Below are 21,463 nucleotides of genomic sequence, written 5' to 3' on the forward strand. Positions count from 1 at the left end.
AACTTCTATTTGGTGTCTGCAAATAACTCACTTTAAATTAGCACTGTGTACCGTCTGTGTAACACTGGAACTAAATATTGTGTTTCCTGCTGACAAACACAATGCTGGCCCTCAAATCCTCCAACCTCATGGCAGATCACAAGTGACTCTGTCATGGAAAGAACATCCATCGCTAATGCTGATAAATACCCAGCAGAGAGAACCTGAACTACTCAAATCTGTGTGACTCCACAGTCCTTGGAGTTGTTTTGCATAATAAATCACATGATGAGGGTTAAGGCTGAGCAGACTGGCATCTACAGAGGCCATTTGTATGTAGCAGAGAGAATTGGAAAATGATCTTACCTGTTTGAGACTCTGCCTGCACACGTTCACTGGATTTATCACTCTGCATGGACAGATGGAAAAAGCAAATTGACACATGCAGACCAGAGCGCTTCTTTTATTCATCTACAACTCAGCAGAACTGGTAACTCATCTCACCTTATTATTATCATTTAAAGGCCTGTTGATAGACACATAGTGTCTGATTTTTCTGTGAACGACAAAAGCTTATTAATACATGTTGAAAAGAAAGGGATCAAATCATTATTCATTCATATATCATCCAGTGCAATTATTCAGTTGCTAGAAAGACAATTTACATTTAGCAAGACATTCTGTCACTCACCCTCCCTGTCCAATTACAGGTGTGATCTTCACATTTTGCTGAATGCTGTCTCCATTTTTCTTTTTGGCATAATAAATCCCCTGCCACTCCTGGAACATAACAAGCCAGAACTGAGAGAGAGGCAATGCGACATACAGACACAGACTGTGCAGACAGAAGATCATACTTAAGATCCAGCATAGAAACACAATGTATGGTCATCATAAAAATACAGAAATCATAAGATTTTAACATTTCAAAAGGCCCTAAAGATGGGTGTGGACTGGGTGTAGCATGGTGGTGTTTGTGGTGCAGGTGAGGTAGTGGTGGGGTGGAGCGGGTCAGAGTATTTCAGAGAGCAGAAAGTTGCTTTAATGGGTAGGAGGAGCGCTCCTGGAGTCCTGTGAGTTTGTTTCATGTCCCCCCACCTACAGACTGCGGTGGCAGCTTAAAAAGGCCTTTCCTGCTGTTAGCCTGTCTGGGACTGACCTTCGCTCTCTGTGTAGTTAGATTACAGCACAGCCATCAACCGCAGTTCTTATGCACATGAAACAGAGCTGCAGGATGGCCAGTGGTGCAGACTTACAGCACACATGGATGCACATGCACGCATGCATGCACAGACACAAAGGCAGGAGCAGATAGCTACAGCGCTCACAAGAGTGATCTGATTGTGAAGCGATAAAGTCTAGAGTGACAATTACATTATATGTCAAAACTATCTAAGTGAGAGTAACAGCAATCACATTATGAACCATGTATGTGACCATTCACTTCACGATGAGATTACTGTTAGCACAAGGCGCAAGCAAACAACACTAAAAATTAAGTCTGGCCTGAAACGTAAAATATAGATAATAAGATAAGTTTGTGAATGCTTATTACCTTTCCTTTCCGTATGCAGGAGTTTATTGTTTCAAGGAGATCAGGCTTATTCTTCTCACTTTTAGGCACTTCTATTATTTCCTTCCCTATTAGCTCGCCTTGTTGGTAGCCCATAATGGACTCGTAGGCAGGGTTCACGTACTGTGAAGGAGAAGTGAGAGAGTGTTCAGGCTTGATCTGCCGTTTACAAAATCCATGAGCTCAGACACAGTAATGACGATGGGCCTCGACCGACCAAAATGATACGTTTTCTGAGAAGCTGACACATCTGCTTCTTATTTCATGGAGCTCAAAAACATATATTTCATGTGAAAACATAGTGTGATAACACAGGCTACAGTTCTTTTGAAGTTAACAAAAGGAACCATTCAGAGTGACAGAGACCGCAACTATCACTACTGAGATCTGGGATCATAAGACATCAACATGCACTAAAACAGAAGAGGAGAGAGAAAATAAGAGAGAGAAGGAGGGGGGAGGACAAAAAAGGAAAGAGAGAGAGGGGAATAAACAGTTCATCACAACAATGCAAGAAGACGTTTATTTGAAACCCACCTGAATTATTTGATCTTCAGAAGTGATCTCTATGGCCTCTTGGCTTTGTTCTAGAGCTGTGAAAATAGCATTTCCAGCCCTTGTACAGGTGGAGAGAGAACACAACCAGACTCATTGTTACTATATGCAACAAGCAGACTGTCTGGCATCTCAGTGAACACTCATTCATGTCCGAGAAAGTGTTAAAATTGGCATAAAATGGAGAATTTTCTTCTTTTGATATCTTGCTCTCATTGCAACAGGTCTACATTAAGCGCCATGTACTGTAACTGGTGTACAATTGAACTACACCACAGTGCAACAATACTGCACAACTCACCTCAGTTTGAACTGCGCCCGCACCTCTCCATGCTCCAGCTGTAGCAGCTCATTATAGCAGGCCATCATATTGGCATTCTCCACATATCTCTGAGGGTCAGAGGGCAACACCAAGCGACACGGATCAATCAAACACAACTAAAATCCCATTTTCAAATCAATGCCATTACAGGATATGTTATAGTGCAGCTAATGCAATGAGTAGCAATGATTCGGGTATGGGGAACTCAATGCATCTGTCTCCTGAGCAAACAAAAAGGATTTACAATCTGGATCCCTGCCTTATATTGAGTGTTGACAGAAGGGATATAAAAAAACATATCAAAAGAATAATACAAATACAAGCAGCAGAAGACACACATTCACACAGAATGTCTCTCACCCTATTAAAGCCGGCATTGATCAGGGGCATCACAGAGGCTTCCTCTCTGTCTGGCCTTAAAAAGAGGACACATGTTAGCACATAACCATCGCCACGACAAATGCCTGTTTGGAGAACATCAATATTTGCTTCATATGACAGACTGCAGGCCTCTAGGCCTCCACTGAGTCAGGCACTTTAATTCTGACAGTGCTCCTGATCATTAGCTACCTAAAAAGACAAGAAGAACAAGAAGAGGGGGTCAGCGAGTTGTACGTACCTCTTCACAACGGCGACTATCACAGTGTTTTCTGAAGAGTTGACCGCTCTAATTGACCTGAATGTAAACAGAGGGAGCCTTTTAGCCAGTGAGCAAGCTGGTGGAAAAGCCCATGGCATCAAATAAATGTATTTTTCAGTTTTTCACGCTCCGATTCTCCCAGGCAGGCAGAGCCCAGTGGTGGAGCTCTGTGAGCAGGCCTAGGCCTCTGAAAGAATGCAGTGTACAGGGCCACTCATCCGCCTGTGGTTTTCCCCAGCCAGTGGTCATAAAGGCCCTTTAGTTCCCCATCGGAGCCTGTGCGTGTACACTGAACATATGGATTGGCCAAAATGAATAGGGTTAACATACACGCTGGGCAGGGCAAATGAATGTTTGTAAATGTGTTTTTGGTTTGGGCAGAGGCTAAAGATAGAGAGTGGTATGGGCAGGCACTGCTCATTTCTCATTGACATGACTCCACTAGGTAGCATGTGATGGAAGCTGATTAAAACCAAAGTCAGTCGGCCATTCACCCCACCAGCAGAGTCACAATCACACGTGTTACCAAATGTACCGTAACACGAAAAGTCAAGATCATCTGGTCTGGATTAGATGACACACATTCAATTCAACTGTGTCTCCTATATTTGTAATTCACAACCAGGGGCACTTCTGCAGCTGCCATGGGGTACGTGGAAAAACTGTGGAGCAGCTCAACTGATAAAATTGAAATTACATTATGATTAAAAATATATAACCATGTATTGAGTCAGCTGTAACATCTGAACATTAGGTGCGACTGATAGTGCTTGAAAACTAGTTACCAAGCAAGCAGAAAGGTCTGCTTCAAGTTCCCGTTATTCAGCATTTATAAGTAGCATATGAACAATTAATAAATGGTTTAATGACAAATATAATGTAGTTGTAAGTACATATAAGTGTTTATTTGTCAACAACTATAACTCCTCCCATGGTATATTATCAGATAATGAATGACACTATAGTAAAACACAGTTGCAAATACAGCTGCAATTTAACGATTATATTCATTATCTATTCATTTTCTTGATTAATCAATTAGTCAATTGGTCTATAAAAATAAAAATGATGAAAAGCGTCAATCGCTGTTTTCCAAAGCCTAATGTGATGTTCCTAAAATGTCTTTTCATTGGTGAAGACTAATGAAACCAGAAAATATTCATATTTACGAATATAATTTGTATTATATTATATTCATTTGAGAGGCCGGGACCAGAGAAGTTTGACATTTCTTTCTTAAAAAAAAATACTAAAAACAATGAATCAATTATTAAAATAGTTGGCGATTGATTTTCTGATGATCGACTAATCGCTTAATCAACTAATAGTTGCAAATAATATAAAATATGTCTTCATATAATAAGTTATAATTGTTGACAAATATGGTACATTATCAAACACATAAAAATGTCCTTATATCTGTATAGTTTAGTATGATAAGTCGTTTAAAATCAGTTCAAATTGACACATTTGGAACATGATGACAGGTATTGGTGAAGTGGTACCTGAATTCATCTACATCAGACAACACAGGTTGGAAACCACTTCCAGAAATACAACATTAAGTAGTTACAAGTACATCGATGATGAGAGAACAGGCCTACCGGCATAGTGCTTCAGCGTCAAAGTGTCTGGAATGTCTGTGGTCAATGATGACGAGGTCGTGATGCTTCTCCAAGAAGCATTCAAGAGCCGACTCGGGTGTTCGCGCCATGCTGCACCTGAAGTTGGCCTTCTCACATGCCCAGCAGAAGCCATTACTCTGACTGTCCTCTTTGGCAAAAACTAAAAGTACCTGCAAAAGGAGAGATGACTAAGCACATGTAACCAACTGAGTCATTTGTATTTTCTAAATGACCTCTTGCAGTGTCACGCTACTACTACTTCTAGTGATAACAAACATAAAGTCTGTATTTCACCATTTATATGATTTACAAAAAGGTATAATACAAACTTAACATTCAAAGATGGCAATATGGTAATGACGAGTAAACATACTACATAAAATAAAAAGACTAAAGAAGAAGGCAGACTAAAAATCTGAAATCTACATGTAAACAGGTCTATACAGGTTTTAAGAAGTGCTTTTGAATTTGCTTTCATGAGCTCCACAGACTAGTGGCTCTCTGTGGATTATTTTCTCAATTAATCAATTAGTCATTTGGTTGAAAAAATTTTAGAAAATGGCGAAAAGTGTCAACCACCATATCCCAAAGCCCGAGATGCAACCTAAGCAGGAACCTTAGAACCTCAGTCTTGTTTTGTCCCGACCAACAGTTGTACTATCATAGAAGTCTAAAGAAACCAGAAAATATTCACATTTCAGGACCTGGAACCACTGAATTTGAGCATTTTTTCTTAAGAAAATGGCTGAAAGTACTGGTGGGTGATTAATGTTGTGTCAATCAACTAATCGATTAAAGAACATCGTTTTCATTGTTGATTATTTTTACATCTAATCGATGATTCATTTTTATAAAACATCTTGAAAAATCATCCAATATATAATCAGTTTAAATGATATAAAACACACTTGAGAAAATAGAAACCCACTTATTTTTCACATTTTTACTTGATAAACCACTTAAACGATAAATCAGTTATCAACATTGTTGTTGATTCGTTTTCTTTTTGTTGATTGATCGATTACTCCACAAATCCTTCCTTTCAGCACACTTTGATGATAATGATGATGATAATTTTTCTTTAAGTAGCTGAAAAGTAGCATTGTAAAATCAACTGTACATCTATCTTTCAGCTGATGAAGACAAACTGTACATATGAAAATATGGTCTCTTCATTTGATTTGTCACACGGCAGCTATTGTATTAAATATCAGCTGGAAATATTATTTATCATAGAACATATGAGAGCTAGAGGGCTAATTGATATGTAGCTGTGATCTGATTAGAGAAACGGACATAACACATCAGAAATGACCAGCCTCCGCCCTGTGATACAGAATTAGTCCAGTAAAAATGCCACAATGTATGAACAGCTCTGAGTTGTCAAGTCATCATTGTTGCATTCATGCTCATTTGCACCTGTCGTCCTAATCCGCCTGCAGTGTGGGCTTGACTGTGACCTCAGGCCTCCAGCGGACAGGCCCTGATTGATCAGGCTCGGCTCGTACTCGGGTGCGTCAGAGATTTTATTGTCCACTGCCATGATCTATGACACAATTAGTCGAGGTGGCCTTGACTGGCTGCGGCCCCTCCCACCGGTCTGCCAAGGCTGTGGCAGAAAGTGCTGCTGCTACCGTCAAACCAGCCATTGAGAGTGTGCTCTCTCTCTCTGCCAGCATACTTTCATATAACCCCTCACTTGCGTAAATACTGGACCAGAGATTTAGGCCCGCCTCCGAGAGCAGTGCTGCACTAAGAGTAGATTCATGAGTCACTCTCTCAAACAGACGTCATCTCCAACTGTTGGCAGGTAGCAGAATGAATGTAAAGAAGGGAAAGTTTGTTCTGCAGTTTTAAGTTTGCATCACACCTGTAAAATTGAGTTAGGGCACAAAGACCTGACTTTGTTGAGAAAACTAGAGCTACTGTCCTCCGCACAATGAGGGGATAGAGGTTGTTTTGACAGTTGTCCTTTTGATTCATTCTGATGATCGGTGAGGCTTTATTTAAGTACCAAAACGCAGCCTGCAGGCCAGAAGCAGGGAGCCCGTATGCCTGAGAGGGGTGTTGCTAATGCAAACCATATTCCACATTTGAACATTTTCCTTACAAGCGGCAATAAGTGTCCGGGTCATAAATACATCACCACCGAGTCCTGCAGCTATGTTCGGTACGCACAGGGAATTAGATCAGAATTCCACATTGGGATGTTGGTAGAAAAGTCAACATTCCGGCTGCGGTGGAGGAACAGGGGTAATATAGGCTGAGATAAGGTCATTTTTCCTGATGCCTGTGCTGGGACTAGACAGATACGCCTCGCTCAGTAGTAACACACCCAGTCACAACGGACAAAAAACTCCAACAACCTCACAGAACATTCAAGCTAAAGTGTTTTTTAAGTCAGAATATGCTGAAAAGAAACAGGAGGAAAAGGCAGATGTAGTAGCAGAGAAACAGCAAAAGGGGAAGAACTAGTTCGAAGGGGGTAGCCAGCATTTTGGCAGGGTCTGATCGCTCTGTCGAGAAAACATCATTGTTGAAAACACAGGGCCAGATCCTGTGAGCCGCGAGAAAAAAGGAGGAGTAGAGAGGAGGAGGGCATGACAGGATCAGCTGTGAGTGACAAAAACAGGAAGGGGATATCTCTCTACCTCGTTTTCCTACTGTGGTCACACTGGAGCGCATCAGACAATAAAGCAGAGTCTGTGCACTTATACATGGCGTTAAATTACAGGACGTCTAATGTATTGCTTTTCTTTTTTACTTCTTTTCCAGTCGCAGTGACTTCATAACACGCTGCTGTTCAGTGGAAACATGTTTCACAAAGTTTGGTAGATGTTGCAGTTTTATTTTAATCAAAATCTGGAAGCGCTAATAAGACTGTCAAATGATAAAAAGGTTGTGGAGAAAAAACAAGAGCCCAAGGTGATGTCTTCAAATGTCTTGTTTTGTCTCCCCAAGAGTCCAAAACCCAAAAATGTTCAGTTAACTATATGACAAAGAACATCAGCACATACATTTGAGAGGCTGTAACCAGCCAATGTTTGGCATTTCTGCTACAGAAACAACTGAAGTCAATTAATCAACTCATTGTTCCTGCTGTATCATGCACCCTTGAAACCAAGACAAAACCAAATTTCTTATACTGTTAAGAGAAATGACTTTTGAAAGACTTTTCATGCAGCAGCAACACATGCCAGAGGAACTGTATAATGAACCATTGAACGTCAGAGAATGTCCTATTTGCAGTGACGAAACTGGTCCATGGATCCTCTGTGCAGTTCTTCCATAACGTGCATTGTTCATTATGGTATGTTCTTGGTTGTAAATGTTTGGCCTTGTTGCCTTGACTACCCAAGGCTGCATAGCATACAATACGTCCATTAACAGTCCCCCCCCCCCCCCCCCCCATCCGTCTCTCTCTCTTCTTTGAATGTTTGCATGGGGACTTTTTTTTCTTTAATCTCATAGCGAGGTGTGGTATCTTGTGAAATTCAAGATTAGTTCTGACTGCAAACAAAAGTTGGCGACGTTTTGAAATACTAATCCAAAAGAAATGCTACCAAATATTGACAGTCGCACCAAGTTTAGCTTGATGGCTCGACTAAAAGCCCCTGAATGATACGGACATAAACATTTCACTGAGGCACTTCTGTTGTTCCGTGGAAAGCCTAATGCATTCAACCACATAAGCATCAATCATTCAGATGTTTGGCATTGTTTTTACGATACCTGAAGTGGGTCTTTAAATAACTTCATTGGTCCAAATTGCACCTCTGTTAATGTGGTCTGAAAGATAACAAGAAGAATACAAAGATTAGAAAAAACATCATTTCACACATGTGATACTTCTTTTGTTATTCACACATTCATATTTTAAACCCTGTGTTTTATTGACATTGGCTTCACTTCCACGATAATTATATAAAATTGCAAAATCAACCTATTTTTCCCCTTTAAACATTGTTTAAAATCTTTTCTTCTGACCTTATTAAACCCCAATATGCAGAAAATGGCCCTTCCCTTTGCGACACACTGAGCTTACACATTTTATGAAGGTGACAAAATACAGAAATAACCATAAAGCATTGTTATCACATATAAATAAGGAAATATATCATGTTTTTTTGTCAGATGGACTATTTATTAATAAAAATACCCAAAGAGGTTATAGAAGCTTATAATTGCCATAATAATTTGAATGATATCAACAACTGAATACCAAAATTTGAGATTTAATCACAACTGAAGACTGAATGTTGAAATTCTCGATAGTCACTTTCAAGTTGTGCAATTTCAAAAATTTTGTGTGTATGTTTCTTTTTCTAAAATTCAGGTAGAAAATTCACTGACCTAATATTCAAAAGCTACATTCTTGCTCTATTTCAGATATAAAAATTAAGGTCAAGTCAAAAATTGGTTGCTCAAATACGGTTGGTCAAATGTAGACACTAACAGACGCTAAGATTCAGACCTGAACATAACGGACGCAAAGGAAAAGCAATCGAGCCAGAATGGAATCAACAAGACCTTGCAGCAACTTGAATATAATATTTGAATATTAGGCCCATGAATTTTCTATCTGAATTTGAGAACCCTAAACCAAATATATACTGGAAGTAAAGTTTTTCAAATTGCACAACTAGAAAGTCAAATATTTCGGTGTAATAAATTCTGTGACCTTTAAATTTCAATATTAAGCATTCAGTAATGATTAAATTTCAACTTTTGGTATTCAGTTTCTAATATAACTCAAATTATTATGGCAATGGTTTGCTGCCATAAGAGGTCTAATTCCTTATTAGACTTTTTATGAACAAACTGTTATAAAACTTGAGTTGTGCTGTATAAAAAGTACTCTTGACACCAATCACACATATAAATCCATTGTCGCCACTTTAAAATAATTTTTTATGCAATTTTCATAAAGTTGGTAAAAGCTGTGATATATGAAGGTGATAAAACAATATGAAGTATGTTTTTAGAACTGTTCAAGAGGACCCGGGTTCTCCAGGGCTCAAAACAGAACATTAGTTATATATTAATATCTACTAGCGCCTCTCGTATTGAATGCCTGTAATTTATTCTTCTAATCTCTAAATCTCTAAAATTGTGAAAATAATTTTTTTTTAAAAAAAAGACTGATTCCAAACAGACAGGTTCTCAACTCATTACACTTTCCCTACATGAGCATACTCTTTTCTGTCTGCAAATAATTTAGCTTCCTTCCTGCTAAATGGAACCCAGCTCAGGGGTTAGTAACCATAGCAACCAAGCCCCTTGCGGACCGCCATCCCTCTAGAATTCCTCTTCTCCGTAAACAATCTACACATGTGAGGAGGAATACAGAGAGGAATTTTAGAGCGTGCCAGGCCGCAGTAAATCACTTCTTGCTAAATTGTAAGCCTTCTGAAAGCTCCATGAAACAACAAAGGGGGAAAAAAAGCTGATTAGCCCTCGGTTGTAGCCAAATTGACGTCATCATGACACTAGGCTGTTTGTTGTAGCGTCCACAAACAAGGAGTATGGTATCAGGATGGCTACAAGCTGATGCTCTGTGATCATCTGATCTTTCACAGACACGAGGACCTGGTCGCATGATAGGCTCATGTGCGCTGGAGAGACAGTATGCATGTGTATTTTTGTGTGTGTGTGTGTATTTGTGTGTGTGTGTGTGAGAGAGAGAGTGTGTGTGTGTGGCTTTACAATAAAGACCAACATATGGAAATGCCACAAACTCATGTTCTTCCACAAGGGTTTGACCAAACAAGACCCAGTTTTCCCGTTGTCAGATATGATTTGAATGACTCTGACCACGTGTGTCAGAACAAATAACTCAGCGCCCAGATTTATTAACTTTGATTAGAGATTCAACCCACCCATTCATTTTCCTGTGGAGGTGAAACAGAGCTCTTCTAAAGACTACTGCTGGGTAAATGTCTTACACACACTCACACACAAATCATGTTTCCACTGTGATGGCGTTTGTTAGCGAAGTAGCTGAGGTCAGGGCCTTGACGTATGGAGTTTGGCCACAGGGCCTCCAGCTAGCTGAGGCCTAGCAGAGCGGTACGCAGCGCTCTGTGTCTCCATCCAGGGAGACTTCCCTCTCTAACTGACACTGACACAACCAATGCAACTGCAGCTGAGGTTGTGTAACTCGAATACCCAGCCTGCCACACACACACACACACACACACACACACACACACACACACACACACATACACACATACACACACACACACACACACAGCTGAACCAGTCTGCCATCCTCTTGGGGCAACATACTCCTCTTGTACAGTACACACACGCACACACTGCAATGAATCACTCAGCCAAGCATTTGCATCCCGCAAACATCATGCTGGCATTCAACCAGAGGCAAACAAAGCAGGGGAAGTGAGTGAGCATGTAGGCCAGGCAGGCGGGCAGTACGGACATGGTGTGTGACGTAATCCATGTCCCGCCCTCTTGCTATATGCTGTGCTGTACCAGTCACACTGGGATCTCTCTCGCTGTCTCTCTGTGCACTTGTTAATCAGGCAAGTTTGTTGGGTTGGGCATAGCGCAGATGCAGCTGTGCACAGTACAGCTGAATAGAAGTGTGTGTTGAATGCGATGCATTCTGGTCCTCATAGTTTTTTTTGACTTCTACATTTCTATCGTTTATCATTATTATCATTTACTGACTTTCAGAGCAATCATTTTGCGCTGTAATTAAAAACTAACATTATTAGTTATTGAAGTTTTTCTGACACTTTATGGAACAAATGTGAAAATAATCCACTGATTAATTGATAATGACAATAACAGTTAACTGAGGCCCTACCTTGCACTACCTCTTGTATCTAAAATTCCAACTATCTGGGTCCAGATTAACCTACCAAGGGACCTTTAAGACAAAAATGAGCTGTGGCCTCCTATCAACCATCCTGTTTCTCCCAACCTCCGTGCATTGTGTATGCATTTTTAATTAGTTTGTGATCATTTAACTGAGCAAAAATGTTTATAGGAATATGCAACATGTATACACAATATAAACCATCCTAAAACAACACTCACATCTGTATATACATCAAAAGAGTTATTTGTCACAAAACTGTAACTGTTCCTCCTGTACATTCTGGCTGTGGTGTGAGACTAATTGCCACACAATGACCCAGGAACTTTTGGGCCCTCTAAGGTCATGGCGGCTTGGGGCAGTTACCCGCTTTGGTTGGTTAATCCACTGCTGCTTGTATCAAAAACCAGGGAGAAATTAATAAGACTAGCCATGCTAGTGGCTCTGTGAGGCTGCAATTAGGCACAGTAGTGCTTTGAGCTAAATGCTAATGTTAGCATGCTAATGTACTCACACTGACAATGTTAACATTCTGATGTGTAGTATAATGTTTATCATGCTCACTATCTCAGTTTAGCCTGTTAGCATGCTAACATTAGCTAATTAGTACTGAAAACAAACTACAGCTGAGGCTGATGGGTCACTGGTCATACAACAAGGTATTGGACAGGTAAAAATTGACCTGATGATTGTGCCACAGGTCTTTCAATAGGCACTATAATCTAATGCTTGATTGTCTAGCCTTGCTTGTAAGTTGCTTTGGCTAAAAGCGTCTGGCAAATGACAAAATGTAAATGTAAAATGTAGAGGAAATTCATGAGATCACCAGAGTCATTATGATTCATTTTACGGGAAGCATGAGTGTCCGTACAAAATGTCATGGCAATCAACCGGTGTTGAGATATTTTTGTCTGGACCAGAGTGGTAGAAAGGCTGACCTGCAGACTGACATCTCCTTCCCCAGAGCTTTCTCACTAGTGTGGCTAAAAATCAAATGCTAGAGCGTGATTTAATAAAATAACTCCAAAAATCAATCTCATCTTCCAGGCTGACCGCTTCGAACTGTCATATGTCATGTGATAGCACACCTTTCCTCTTTGTTCGAGCTGTTTTGACCACATCAGAGCTGCGAGGTGTCTACAGTCATCTCAGGCTGCATTCAGGACAGTCTGCAGTCCCCTGCTACTCTCATTCAATACACCTAATGTATTTACATAGCAGAGTTGCCTCTGACCCTATATCCTGCTCCCAGTGTATCCGGCCCTATAGATCTCCTCCTCCTCCTCCTCCTCCTTCTGCTCTCCTCCAGCCCACCAGCTTTTCTGTCTCACACTCATAGACAGACACGCACATACACACTGGGAGAGTGGCTTTCCACTAAAGTGAAAAACAGGAAATTGGATGACATTGTTCGGTGCGCCGACGTCAGCAGTGAGAGATAGAAAGAGTAAACAGCTTCCTCCAACCCAGAGCTGGGACCAGGATGCAGGGAATCTTGGGATGCCTGCCCTGCTCGTGCTTCTTAGGAAAACGTGCATGGCTGCCCCGTTCACTAACAATCTCCAGATCCTGGCTCTCTCTCTCTCCCCCCTCCCACTCTCTTCTGGTACCACTTCTTCTTCAGCTCTTCAGCGTCACTTTGTCCCTCTTCTTAAAACTTCTCCACATGTGGTTAAGTAGAATATTACATGCAGAGCTAATAATACTACAGCAACGTAAGTAGATATCCGTAATTCTTCCTCTGTTTGAAGTGTTGGGTTGATATTGGTCTCTCAACTAGTGGTGGGGTGCATTTGTGTGTGTGTGTGTGTGTGTTTGTGCGCTTGTGTGTGCTCTTGTCTAAAAGTGTGAATCAAATGGAGATGAATCAATGTTCTTCATTATGTCTGATTAAGGGGAGCAGTCCCAGCCACAGATGTGGGACGCACACTATGTACCAGACAGACAGACGGACCGACAGACACACTAACTCTCACACACAGAGCTAAGTGAGGGACTAAATGGCACTGAGTGACACATCAACCTCACCGCACGCTGAGCCACTCAGATAGTAGTGCTAGCTGCCCATGCTGTGTGTGTTGCCTCAAAGAGAATAATTCACTTTCATGTGTGGCCACTTACATTTGCCGCCCATAGATCTGTACCGAAGCCATCGATAACAATGGGGTTTCAAACCTGCAACCAGATCTAACTCTGACAAATCAATGACCTGCAGACACGATAACCAGCCTGGCAAACACCTCAGTAAATTCAGTTTGTATTCATATTTGAAAGCAAAATTGCACAGTGTGAATAAAATATGAAAAATGTTTATCTGTATATGATATGGCTGCAACTAATGGTTATTTTCATCACTGATTAATCGTTTTGTCTATAAAATGTTAAAAAATGGTTAAAAAAATGCCTGTTAGAATTTCTTAGAGACCATGATGGCGTCTTTAAATGCCGTTTTGTCTTATCAACAGTCACAAATCCAAAGATATTTAGTTCACTTTCATGTATGGCACAGAAAAACTTCACATCTGAGAAGCTGCAACCAGCAAAAGTTTGGCAGTTTTCTTGAAAAACAACGATTATAGAAATACAGTAGTTGCTGATTAATTTCCTGTCGGTCGACTAATTGATTAGTCGACTAAATGTTGCAGCTCTAATATCCACATCTATGTGGAGGAGGAAAATTAACATGCTAATAGGATCTTTAGTATATTTAGTGTCACAGGAACTAATAAACTACAAGCTACAATACGTCGATCGCACAGAGCAGCAAGTCAAAAACAATAACCAAGAGTATGTAAGTAAGTTAAGGATAAATAGTTGAAGGTGGTAAAAGTACAAATGTAAACTTGACCAAACCTACTGAAAAGAAAAGGAAGCAGACATAAACCTGGAACTAAGACCCCCACATAGACTAGTCTTCTTTTGAACGTCCATTATCATATAAGAGTGTTGCATAACACTGACATTCAGTTTAAAATCAGTTCAAATAAACATGACAGTTGGTGTTGATGTAAGTGTACAGTATGTATACACTCTGTACGCTAGTTAAATACACATGCACGGTATATGGAGTGTATACATATAGCATAATGTTATATGATATGCGTGTAAAAGTAGCCTCGATATGTATATGACAGACAGTACATATCGTATACAAAACACATTTTTGTATGAGGTGTAAAATTTGTATGAAAATGTCCAGTACTCTTGTATAGCAAAACACACAAGTATTGCTTGAATATATGCAACTATTACAAACAGTAAACTTTACAAATACACACAGTATGACTTCTAAAAGGCCTGTGATAAATCTACGACCTCTCTGCACTGTTTTCATGCTTTTCCCCCCAGTGCATGTTGGGAAAGCATCTAGCCCTCTTCCAACAACTACAGCTGTCATTCGCTCACTATATAGGGAGTTTATGTAGGCGACTATGTAGTGTGTTAGTTGGCAAATAAAACACTTACTGACACTACTTGAGTCATTCCTTTCATCGGAAATGATGGCAGTAAGCTTTATGTTAATAATCTTACAATGTACACTACATTTTTCAGTGTATTGTGGGATATTTTGAGTCCACTATTGAGAGTTTAATAATTCTCACTACACATTTGTGACAGTACAAAATGTCAAACACACTCATCTACTCAAAATGAATATGCGCAGAGTGCAGAGGTGCTGTAGAAACGACACACATTGCCACTGTTTATGCCCTACCTGTGCTCTCACCTCACCCGTACTTCCTTTCTTTCCATGTCCTCCCTTTATGTATTTTTTTTTTTTCATATTTGAACCCTCTCTTTCATTACTTTTTGTTTCCTGATGCACAATATATGCATCTTTGTCTTTCTTTAAAGCACTGTCTTTTAAATCAGTCTACCTCAACCTGGCATGACTTGACTACACTGACTAAAAATGGAGGCAAATGATACAAAACATGAAATACAGAGGGTCTAATATTTCTATCTATCCTTATTGTTCTGGATTGCTTTGCGACTGTAGCCGAAGAGCAGTAAAAAAAAAAAAAAAAAAAAAAAAGACTCCTGAGTGAAAAAACACTACCCTCCCCCACCCAAATAAAAATTACACACTTGTCTAATGTGTTAATGTTATTGCAGTTCATCCATTTAGAAAAATAACAGCAACCGTGTGTATTCTGGCTCTGTCCACATGTCTTATCCATGGTGACCAAGCCCACAGTCAGCCAGGCAGAAGACTTTAGTTGAGTCACTGGCATGGCTGAGGGAAACTAGGCCACTGTGGATTGGTTTGTCCCAGAACATCCTTGCTTTCTCTGTATTTCTATCTCTGCCTCTCTCTCTCTCTCTCTCTTTCCCGCTCTCCCCCTGTCTGGTGGAACGCACAAAAGAGGAAAGACCAACCTCACTGAGCAAAAACTACAACGTCCTGCGAGCTAAACAACACGCTGTAAAAGAAATATTCTGTTGTTGTGTTGAATGTGTAAAAAAAAAAAAAAAAAAACTCCAACTAGATGTTTTTATTCATCTGATATCTCCCAGGGTTCTTCTCTCTTGTCCTCTGTCAGATACAATGTCATGAGATGAACAATGTGTCTTCTTTTACTTTCTATGACAAGTATTCAGCTGTGTGCACATGATGGGAATAAAATAACTGGCTACAGTAAATGAATAAACATTTCATGTGATCTCATCTATATTTTATCTACTTTTACTTTCCTCATTTAGTCATTTCTAATCTTTACTTTTCCCATTGTTACACTCTTATGTAAAGAGCATATGTTGTTTTGTACATGAGGTTTTCTTTACAAAACATAAAACAAGTTGTCTGCGTCCTTTTGAAAGTAGTAAGTAAGTAAGTAACGCACTCTGAGTTGTACTTCATGTAAAAAGGTGTCATATCAATAAAATCATTCACTATCATTATCTTTTCCAACACGATGCATCACTTTGCTTTGTCAAATTTAATCTTCACAATGTTTTATTATTTCATTTAACATTACCTAAATAATGTAGAATTAGTACATTTTTAATAGGGCTACCACTAATGATTATTTTCTCCATTATTTGAAATCAACAAATTAATCTACTGATTAATTTCTCAATCAATCAATTAATATTTTTAAAATATTTTTAAAAATATTATCAATATTTATCCTATTTAACTGAAGGCACCTACAGTAGCTACTGTGGTCAATAGCTGCAGCCTTGTATTTGGAAATAAACCACAAAAATCTTTTAACAGGGATTAAATCGAATAAATCTTGGGATAAATCAAACAAGATGAGACCATTTTTCAGGGCTGGAAGATTTCTAGTGGGCAGATTACATTAAATTTATTTGGCAGATGCTTTCATCCAAAACTTACAAACAAGACTTACATTAGGGGGAGTAAATTAGGGTTTAGTGTCTTGCTAAAGGATACTCGGACATGTGAAACCAACCCCACCCGCTGTAGAACAGTAATGTTATCATCAAGCCCTGCCCAGGTACATGTGTACACTATGTCAGGCTGACATGATGACATGACATGTTTAGTTATTTATGTCACCTTTTTCTCAACAATTTCTGACATTTGCTAGGATTTCTCCACCAAGCCTGAAATGAAACACACCAACGCTCTTCAGCTTTTTGCCCGACAGCGACTTGATCTCCTGTCACAAACTTGACGCCCGTCATGTTATGTACTGTGAACCTAAACACAGTCATTATACAATCTGTCGTGACACCTGGTATCATCAGGTGGCAATATGGGCTGCAATGTGAAAAATGTGCCCTTATTCTGAGTCTCAAATTCCTCCAGTTTTTTTTTCCTCATTCCACTTTGCTTGCTGGAGAGAATCATTATGACTTTGTTGTGATTTCACAGAAAATATACAGACTAGAGGAAAGTGACAGTGACATGTTGGTCCTGGTTTTCAGTGTTAACTGAAGAGGCCAGTAGACTTAGGCTCTGGTAAGTTAAGTAACAGTAAGTTAATCATTTATGTAATGCTAGCTTGCTATGCCATATGCAAGCTATACATACAGAGACTTATTGTAGATAGCTCTGTAGAGCAAAGTATAATTCATGATGAAACAAATGGAACTGAAAGGAAAAGGTAGTTCTACAAAACTGAAGCGATAAACTGTCAAAAATGCAGACCTTGTAAAGAATAAAACACTGTAAACTAAAGTACTTTTACTACAGTATTGTTAAGGCACTGATGCACACTTCTCTCATATTTTTACTGTCCCAAATACAGCAACTTCTAATCAGTTGTGCAAAAGAGCGCAGATACATGCACACATACACATTCATTGTTTTTCGGGCAGTGCTTCCAGAGTACGCCCTGACCTTTATTCTGTCTGCAGTGACATCTCTCCTACCTCACCAGATAGTGCGGAAACTCAAGCATACGGGAATGCACATACACACACAGAGGGAAGACACCAAGTAACTCACAGGAGAGTGAACTTGTCCTGGAATTCAGTCCCAAACGCCCTTGAATGACGTCCGTGGTTTAAAAATACAGAGTTTGCAGAAAATGGATAGGTTACTTCATCCTTGGTGACCTGTCCCTGTTTCTCACTGGTGTTCCACACCTTGCAAGCATCGCCTCAGATATCACACAAAACTGTCAGATTATGTGAACAGATGGTCCGGCACAATCGCTGTTTTTATACAGTTCAACAAAAGACTGAAGAAAAGGGAAAGGAAGGAATAGATATCAAACACATGCATGCCTGTACACACATATTGTACACAAAGACACTCAGAGAAGCAGACCACAGCAAAGCAGTGCTGTTTTTTCCTTCCGTAGAGCTAATCTGAACATTGTGTACTTCTATTTTTTGAATGAAATAAAATGTTTATTTACTGGATATTGTATATGTGTGTGACATCAGAGTGCACGCAGCCTTCCCTGAGCTCGTGACGCTGTCTACGCCTGCCTGCATACCGTGTGTCCATAGTGGCGCGAGTGTGTATGTGATCCGTGCGTCACTGTGCCAAGGAGAGTAACTGAGGCCTGGCAGCGGAGCAGCTCCTGCCGACAGGCCAAGTGACGAGGGTTAGAGACTGCGCTCAGAGCCCTCACACACTGGCCTACGGGAACATGAGAGTAAGAGCGGGAGCCGGAGAGAGACGCGCTCATTAAACATGGACAGAAACACACAAGGCTGCTCGCTACATCGCTGCATGTAAGCTAACTGCCAAACTGCAACGGAGCTGAGGCTGGGATTTCTGAGAGTTCAATTCAAAAGACAGATGAGGTTTTAATGAGATCACATCTCCATATGTCCAGGACTGTTATGCATCTCCTGTGGCTGTATTTGTCTAAATTAGTGTCTTACTTTTCCCAATTTCCCTCTCCATCTTTTTTCGGAGTGTGTCCAAACTGTGATCTCAATATGACCCTGACCTCTTTTAATATCCAATTTTGAGTATCCGATAGCAACTTGAGCTTTATCCAACTCTCAAGTCTTAGTCTGTGATCTCCTGAGCCTGATGGTGAAAGGCAGTGTGTATAAATTATACAGCAGTAAGCGTGCATGGTTAAAGGGGTAATCCAGCCATTTATTAATGCACTTCCATGAGGTTGGGAGAAACGAAAGGTCAAAATCAAAGCAGCCGAGGCCAAGATATCCTGACTTTTAGTCCCTAGTTAAAGGTCAAGCTCCATAACCACTGGATCCTACATTTCCCATAATGCAACTCATTATACTTCCCAAATGCTTACTTCTTTCAAACCCCACATCTCCAGTTTGTAATGCAGGTTAATTTTTAAGCTGACATCATCAGGGTTGCTTTTTAGAACTAATGAAGAAATTACACAACTGTTTTCAGAGGCCGAGTAGTGCTCCTCATCTTCATGTGAAAAAAAAAAAAAAAAAAAAAAATCGATGGGAGTGCCCCTTTAAAGGAAAGATGTGGCTAATTTCCTCTGTATCTACCACCAGTGTGCATGAATTAATTAAATGAATGAGTCAGAGGACAGATCCATGAGAAGCTGAGCACTTTCTCCAATGTTCACCTTCAAGGTATTTCTGTCCTTATCCAGATTACCCTGAAATCCCTATAAGACCTGGACAATCCTAAGCCATCCAGGGCTCTGGGGCAGCCCCTTACTAAAACCTCCTCCTCTTTCTCTGCCCCCTGCAGCCGTCTTCAACACAACTGTTACTGTAGCCCTGCTTCACTTTCCCCTTTCATTCTATTCATCACAAATTACCCCAATTTTACTGCACATAAACACCCCAAAGAATATTTCTAATCATGTCTCCCCTCTTTGTTTTCACCGTGTCTGCTTGCATTTATCAGCTATAAATCCTAACACTTTTTCTACTCTGTCTGCCATCAGACTGTCATTTGCACTGTGAAACATGGGCAGCTGTTGATCAGGCGCATGCAGTCCGCATTCTCCGTCCTCTCTTAACTCAGTCCAGGTAGGGTCAAAGGCCAATAAAGCAAAAGGACAAGCTAAAGGAGCTTGGGAAGTCTAAGTGGGACACTGCCTGGTCCAGTGACACTACAGTTTACTGTAATCTTACCGGGAACCTTTCCATTGCAGTCAACCCCTCCTCCTTTTCAGTCCAGCCAAATACATGACAACAAGACAAGCAGAGTACAAACAACAAGCTACACAAGAAAACCGTCTGGCCTGAATGAGAGACCATTAGTCTACAGTAACTTTGATTATGTTGCCAGAGCCATACCCAACTGTACAATCTTAATTATCTTGCCAACCTTATGGCCTAAAGAGAGGATTAGAATTATCAATACGCCCACTGCAGCCACACCACCCCCTTCTCTATCTGCAACTCTCTGTGGCTCCACCTCTCCACGGCACGGCTTAGATGTTTTTGAAAATATCAGAAGCGGTTCTCCGGGGCTCTTCAGATGGCTGTGAGAGCATTAGATAATCACTGTACTCCCCCTCCTCTTCACCTGCTAAAACAGGAGCACTGATGTCACCATTGCATGAGGGATCAGTGAGTGACACGAGCTGGAGCGCCGGGCTGGGGCTTGGCACAGAAACTATACTTGACTTACACACACTGAGGCACATACAGACACACACACACACACAAGTGCTGACTGAGGAATGGGGAGGAAGTTTGTAAACACACACACACGCATAAAACCCAGATGGGTAGAAAATGAATGACAATACAATGAATGATTAAAGAGGAAAAAAAAATCTATGGATATGTCGTGATAAAATAAAACAAAACAGAACAAAAAAAAAACATAATACAGGTAAAAAGCTCCTGTCTGGATAAATCTAATATTGCTGTTACATAAAATTCTGTTTTAAATGAGATATGGCAGCAACTGTTATTTTTGTTATGAATTAATCTGTTGATTATTTTTACAATTTTGTCTATAAAAGGTTGGATCAGAAGCTTATGATTTCCCCGTAGGTCTCAGATGATTGACAGTAAGTAGAGAGTGATGTGATGCTGCACCAATATGAAAACACTCAACATGGATACAATGAAAAAAACAATAACATGCATTTAAGGCTTCTTGTTTACTCCAATGGATTATTTAACTCTGGCAAGATGATGTACAAATTGTGCATTTTGTGCAAAAATGAATGAGTGAAAATGCCTCTGCTCATTGTGCTCTCTGCTGATTGTGTGGAGATATTAGTAGGAATAATATAATAGAGAAAATATGCTAAATAAAAAAAAGTAAATACATTATTTTCTACGATATATAATAAAGAATAATATTTCATATAGATACAAGCAGAAATTCTGGTTGCACTGCATGCAGCTACAACAGACGACCTGTGAGGCATGTAATCTGACAGGTGCAGCAGGTATAATAGACACAGGTGCTTTCGACAGACATAAAGGAATGTTTCAACTATTGATTTATTAGAAACTGATAAGTGTGCGCCTCATTGTTTCATGTGCGGATGTACATTACTTTTAACCGGGCATGTACTCTTTTGTTTCC

General features: G+C 40.1%; 1 protein-coding gene across 1 annotated transcript in view; it reads right to left on the reverse strand.

Annotated features, from left to right (window-relative positions):
• pde8a (phosphodiesterase 8A) overlaps positions 1 to 21,463 on the reverse strand; it is a 45,906-nt gene that overhangs the window by 14,451 nt on the left and 9,992 nt on the right. The window contains exons 2-11 of the mRNA XM_044353521.1: positions 8,427 to 8,483; positions 4,674 to 4,864; positions 3,049 to 3,105; positions 2,790 to 2,844; positions 2,409 to 2,497; positions 2,090 to 2,168; positions 1,535 to 1,675; positions 671 to 759; positions 484 to 535; positions 346 to 388 (exon numbers count right to left, since the gene is read on the reverse strand). Of these exons, the coding sequence (XP_044209456.1) occupies positions 346 to 388; positions 484 to 535; positions 671 to 759; positions 1,535 to 1,675; positions 2,090 to 2,168; positions 2,409 to 2,497; positions 2,790 to 2,844; positions 3,049 to 3,105; positions 4,674 to 4,864; positions 8,427 to 8,483 (853 nt within the window). The remainder of the gene's footprint in view (positions 1 to 345; positions 389 to 483; positions 536 to 670; positions 760 to 1,534; positions 1,676 to 2,089; positions 2,169 to 2,408; positions 2,498 to 2,789; positions 2,845 to 3,048; positions 3,106 to 4,673; positions 4,865 to 8,426; positions 8,484 to 21,463) is intronic.

The sequence above is a fragment of the Thunnus albacares genome, chromosome 1 (assembly GCF_914725855.1).
Source record: "Thunnus albacares chromosome 1, fThuAlb1.1, whole genome shotgun sequence".
NCBI classification, from domain to species: Eukaryota; Metazoa; Chordata; class Actinopteri; order Scombriformes; family Scombridae; genus Thunnus; species Thunnus albacares.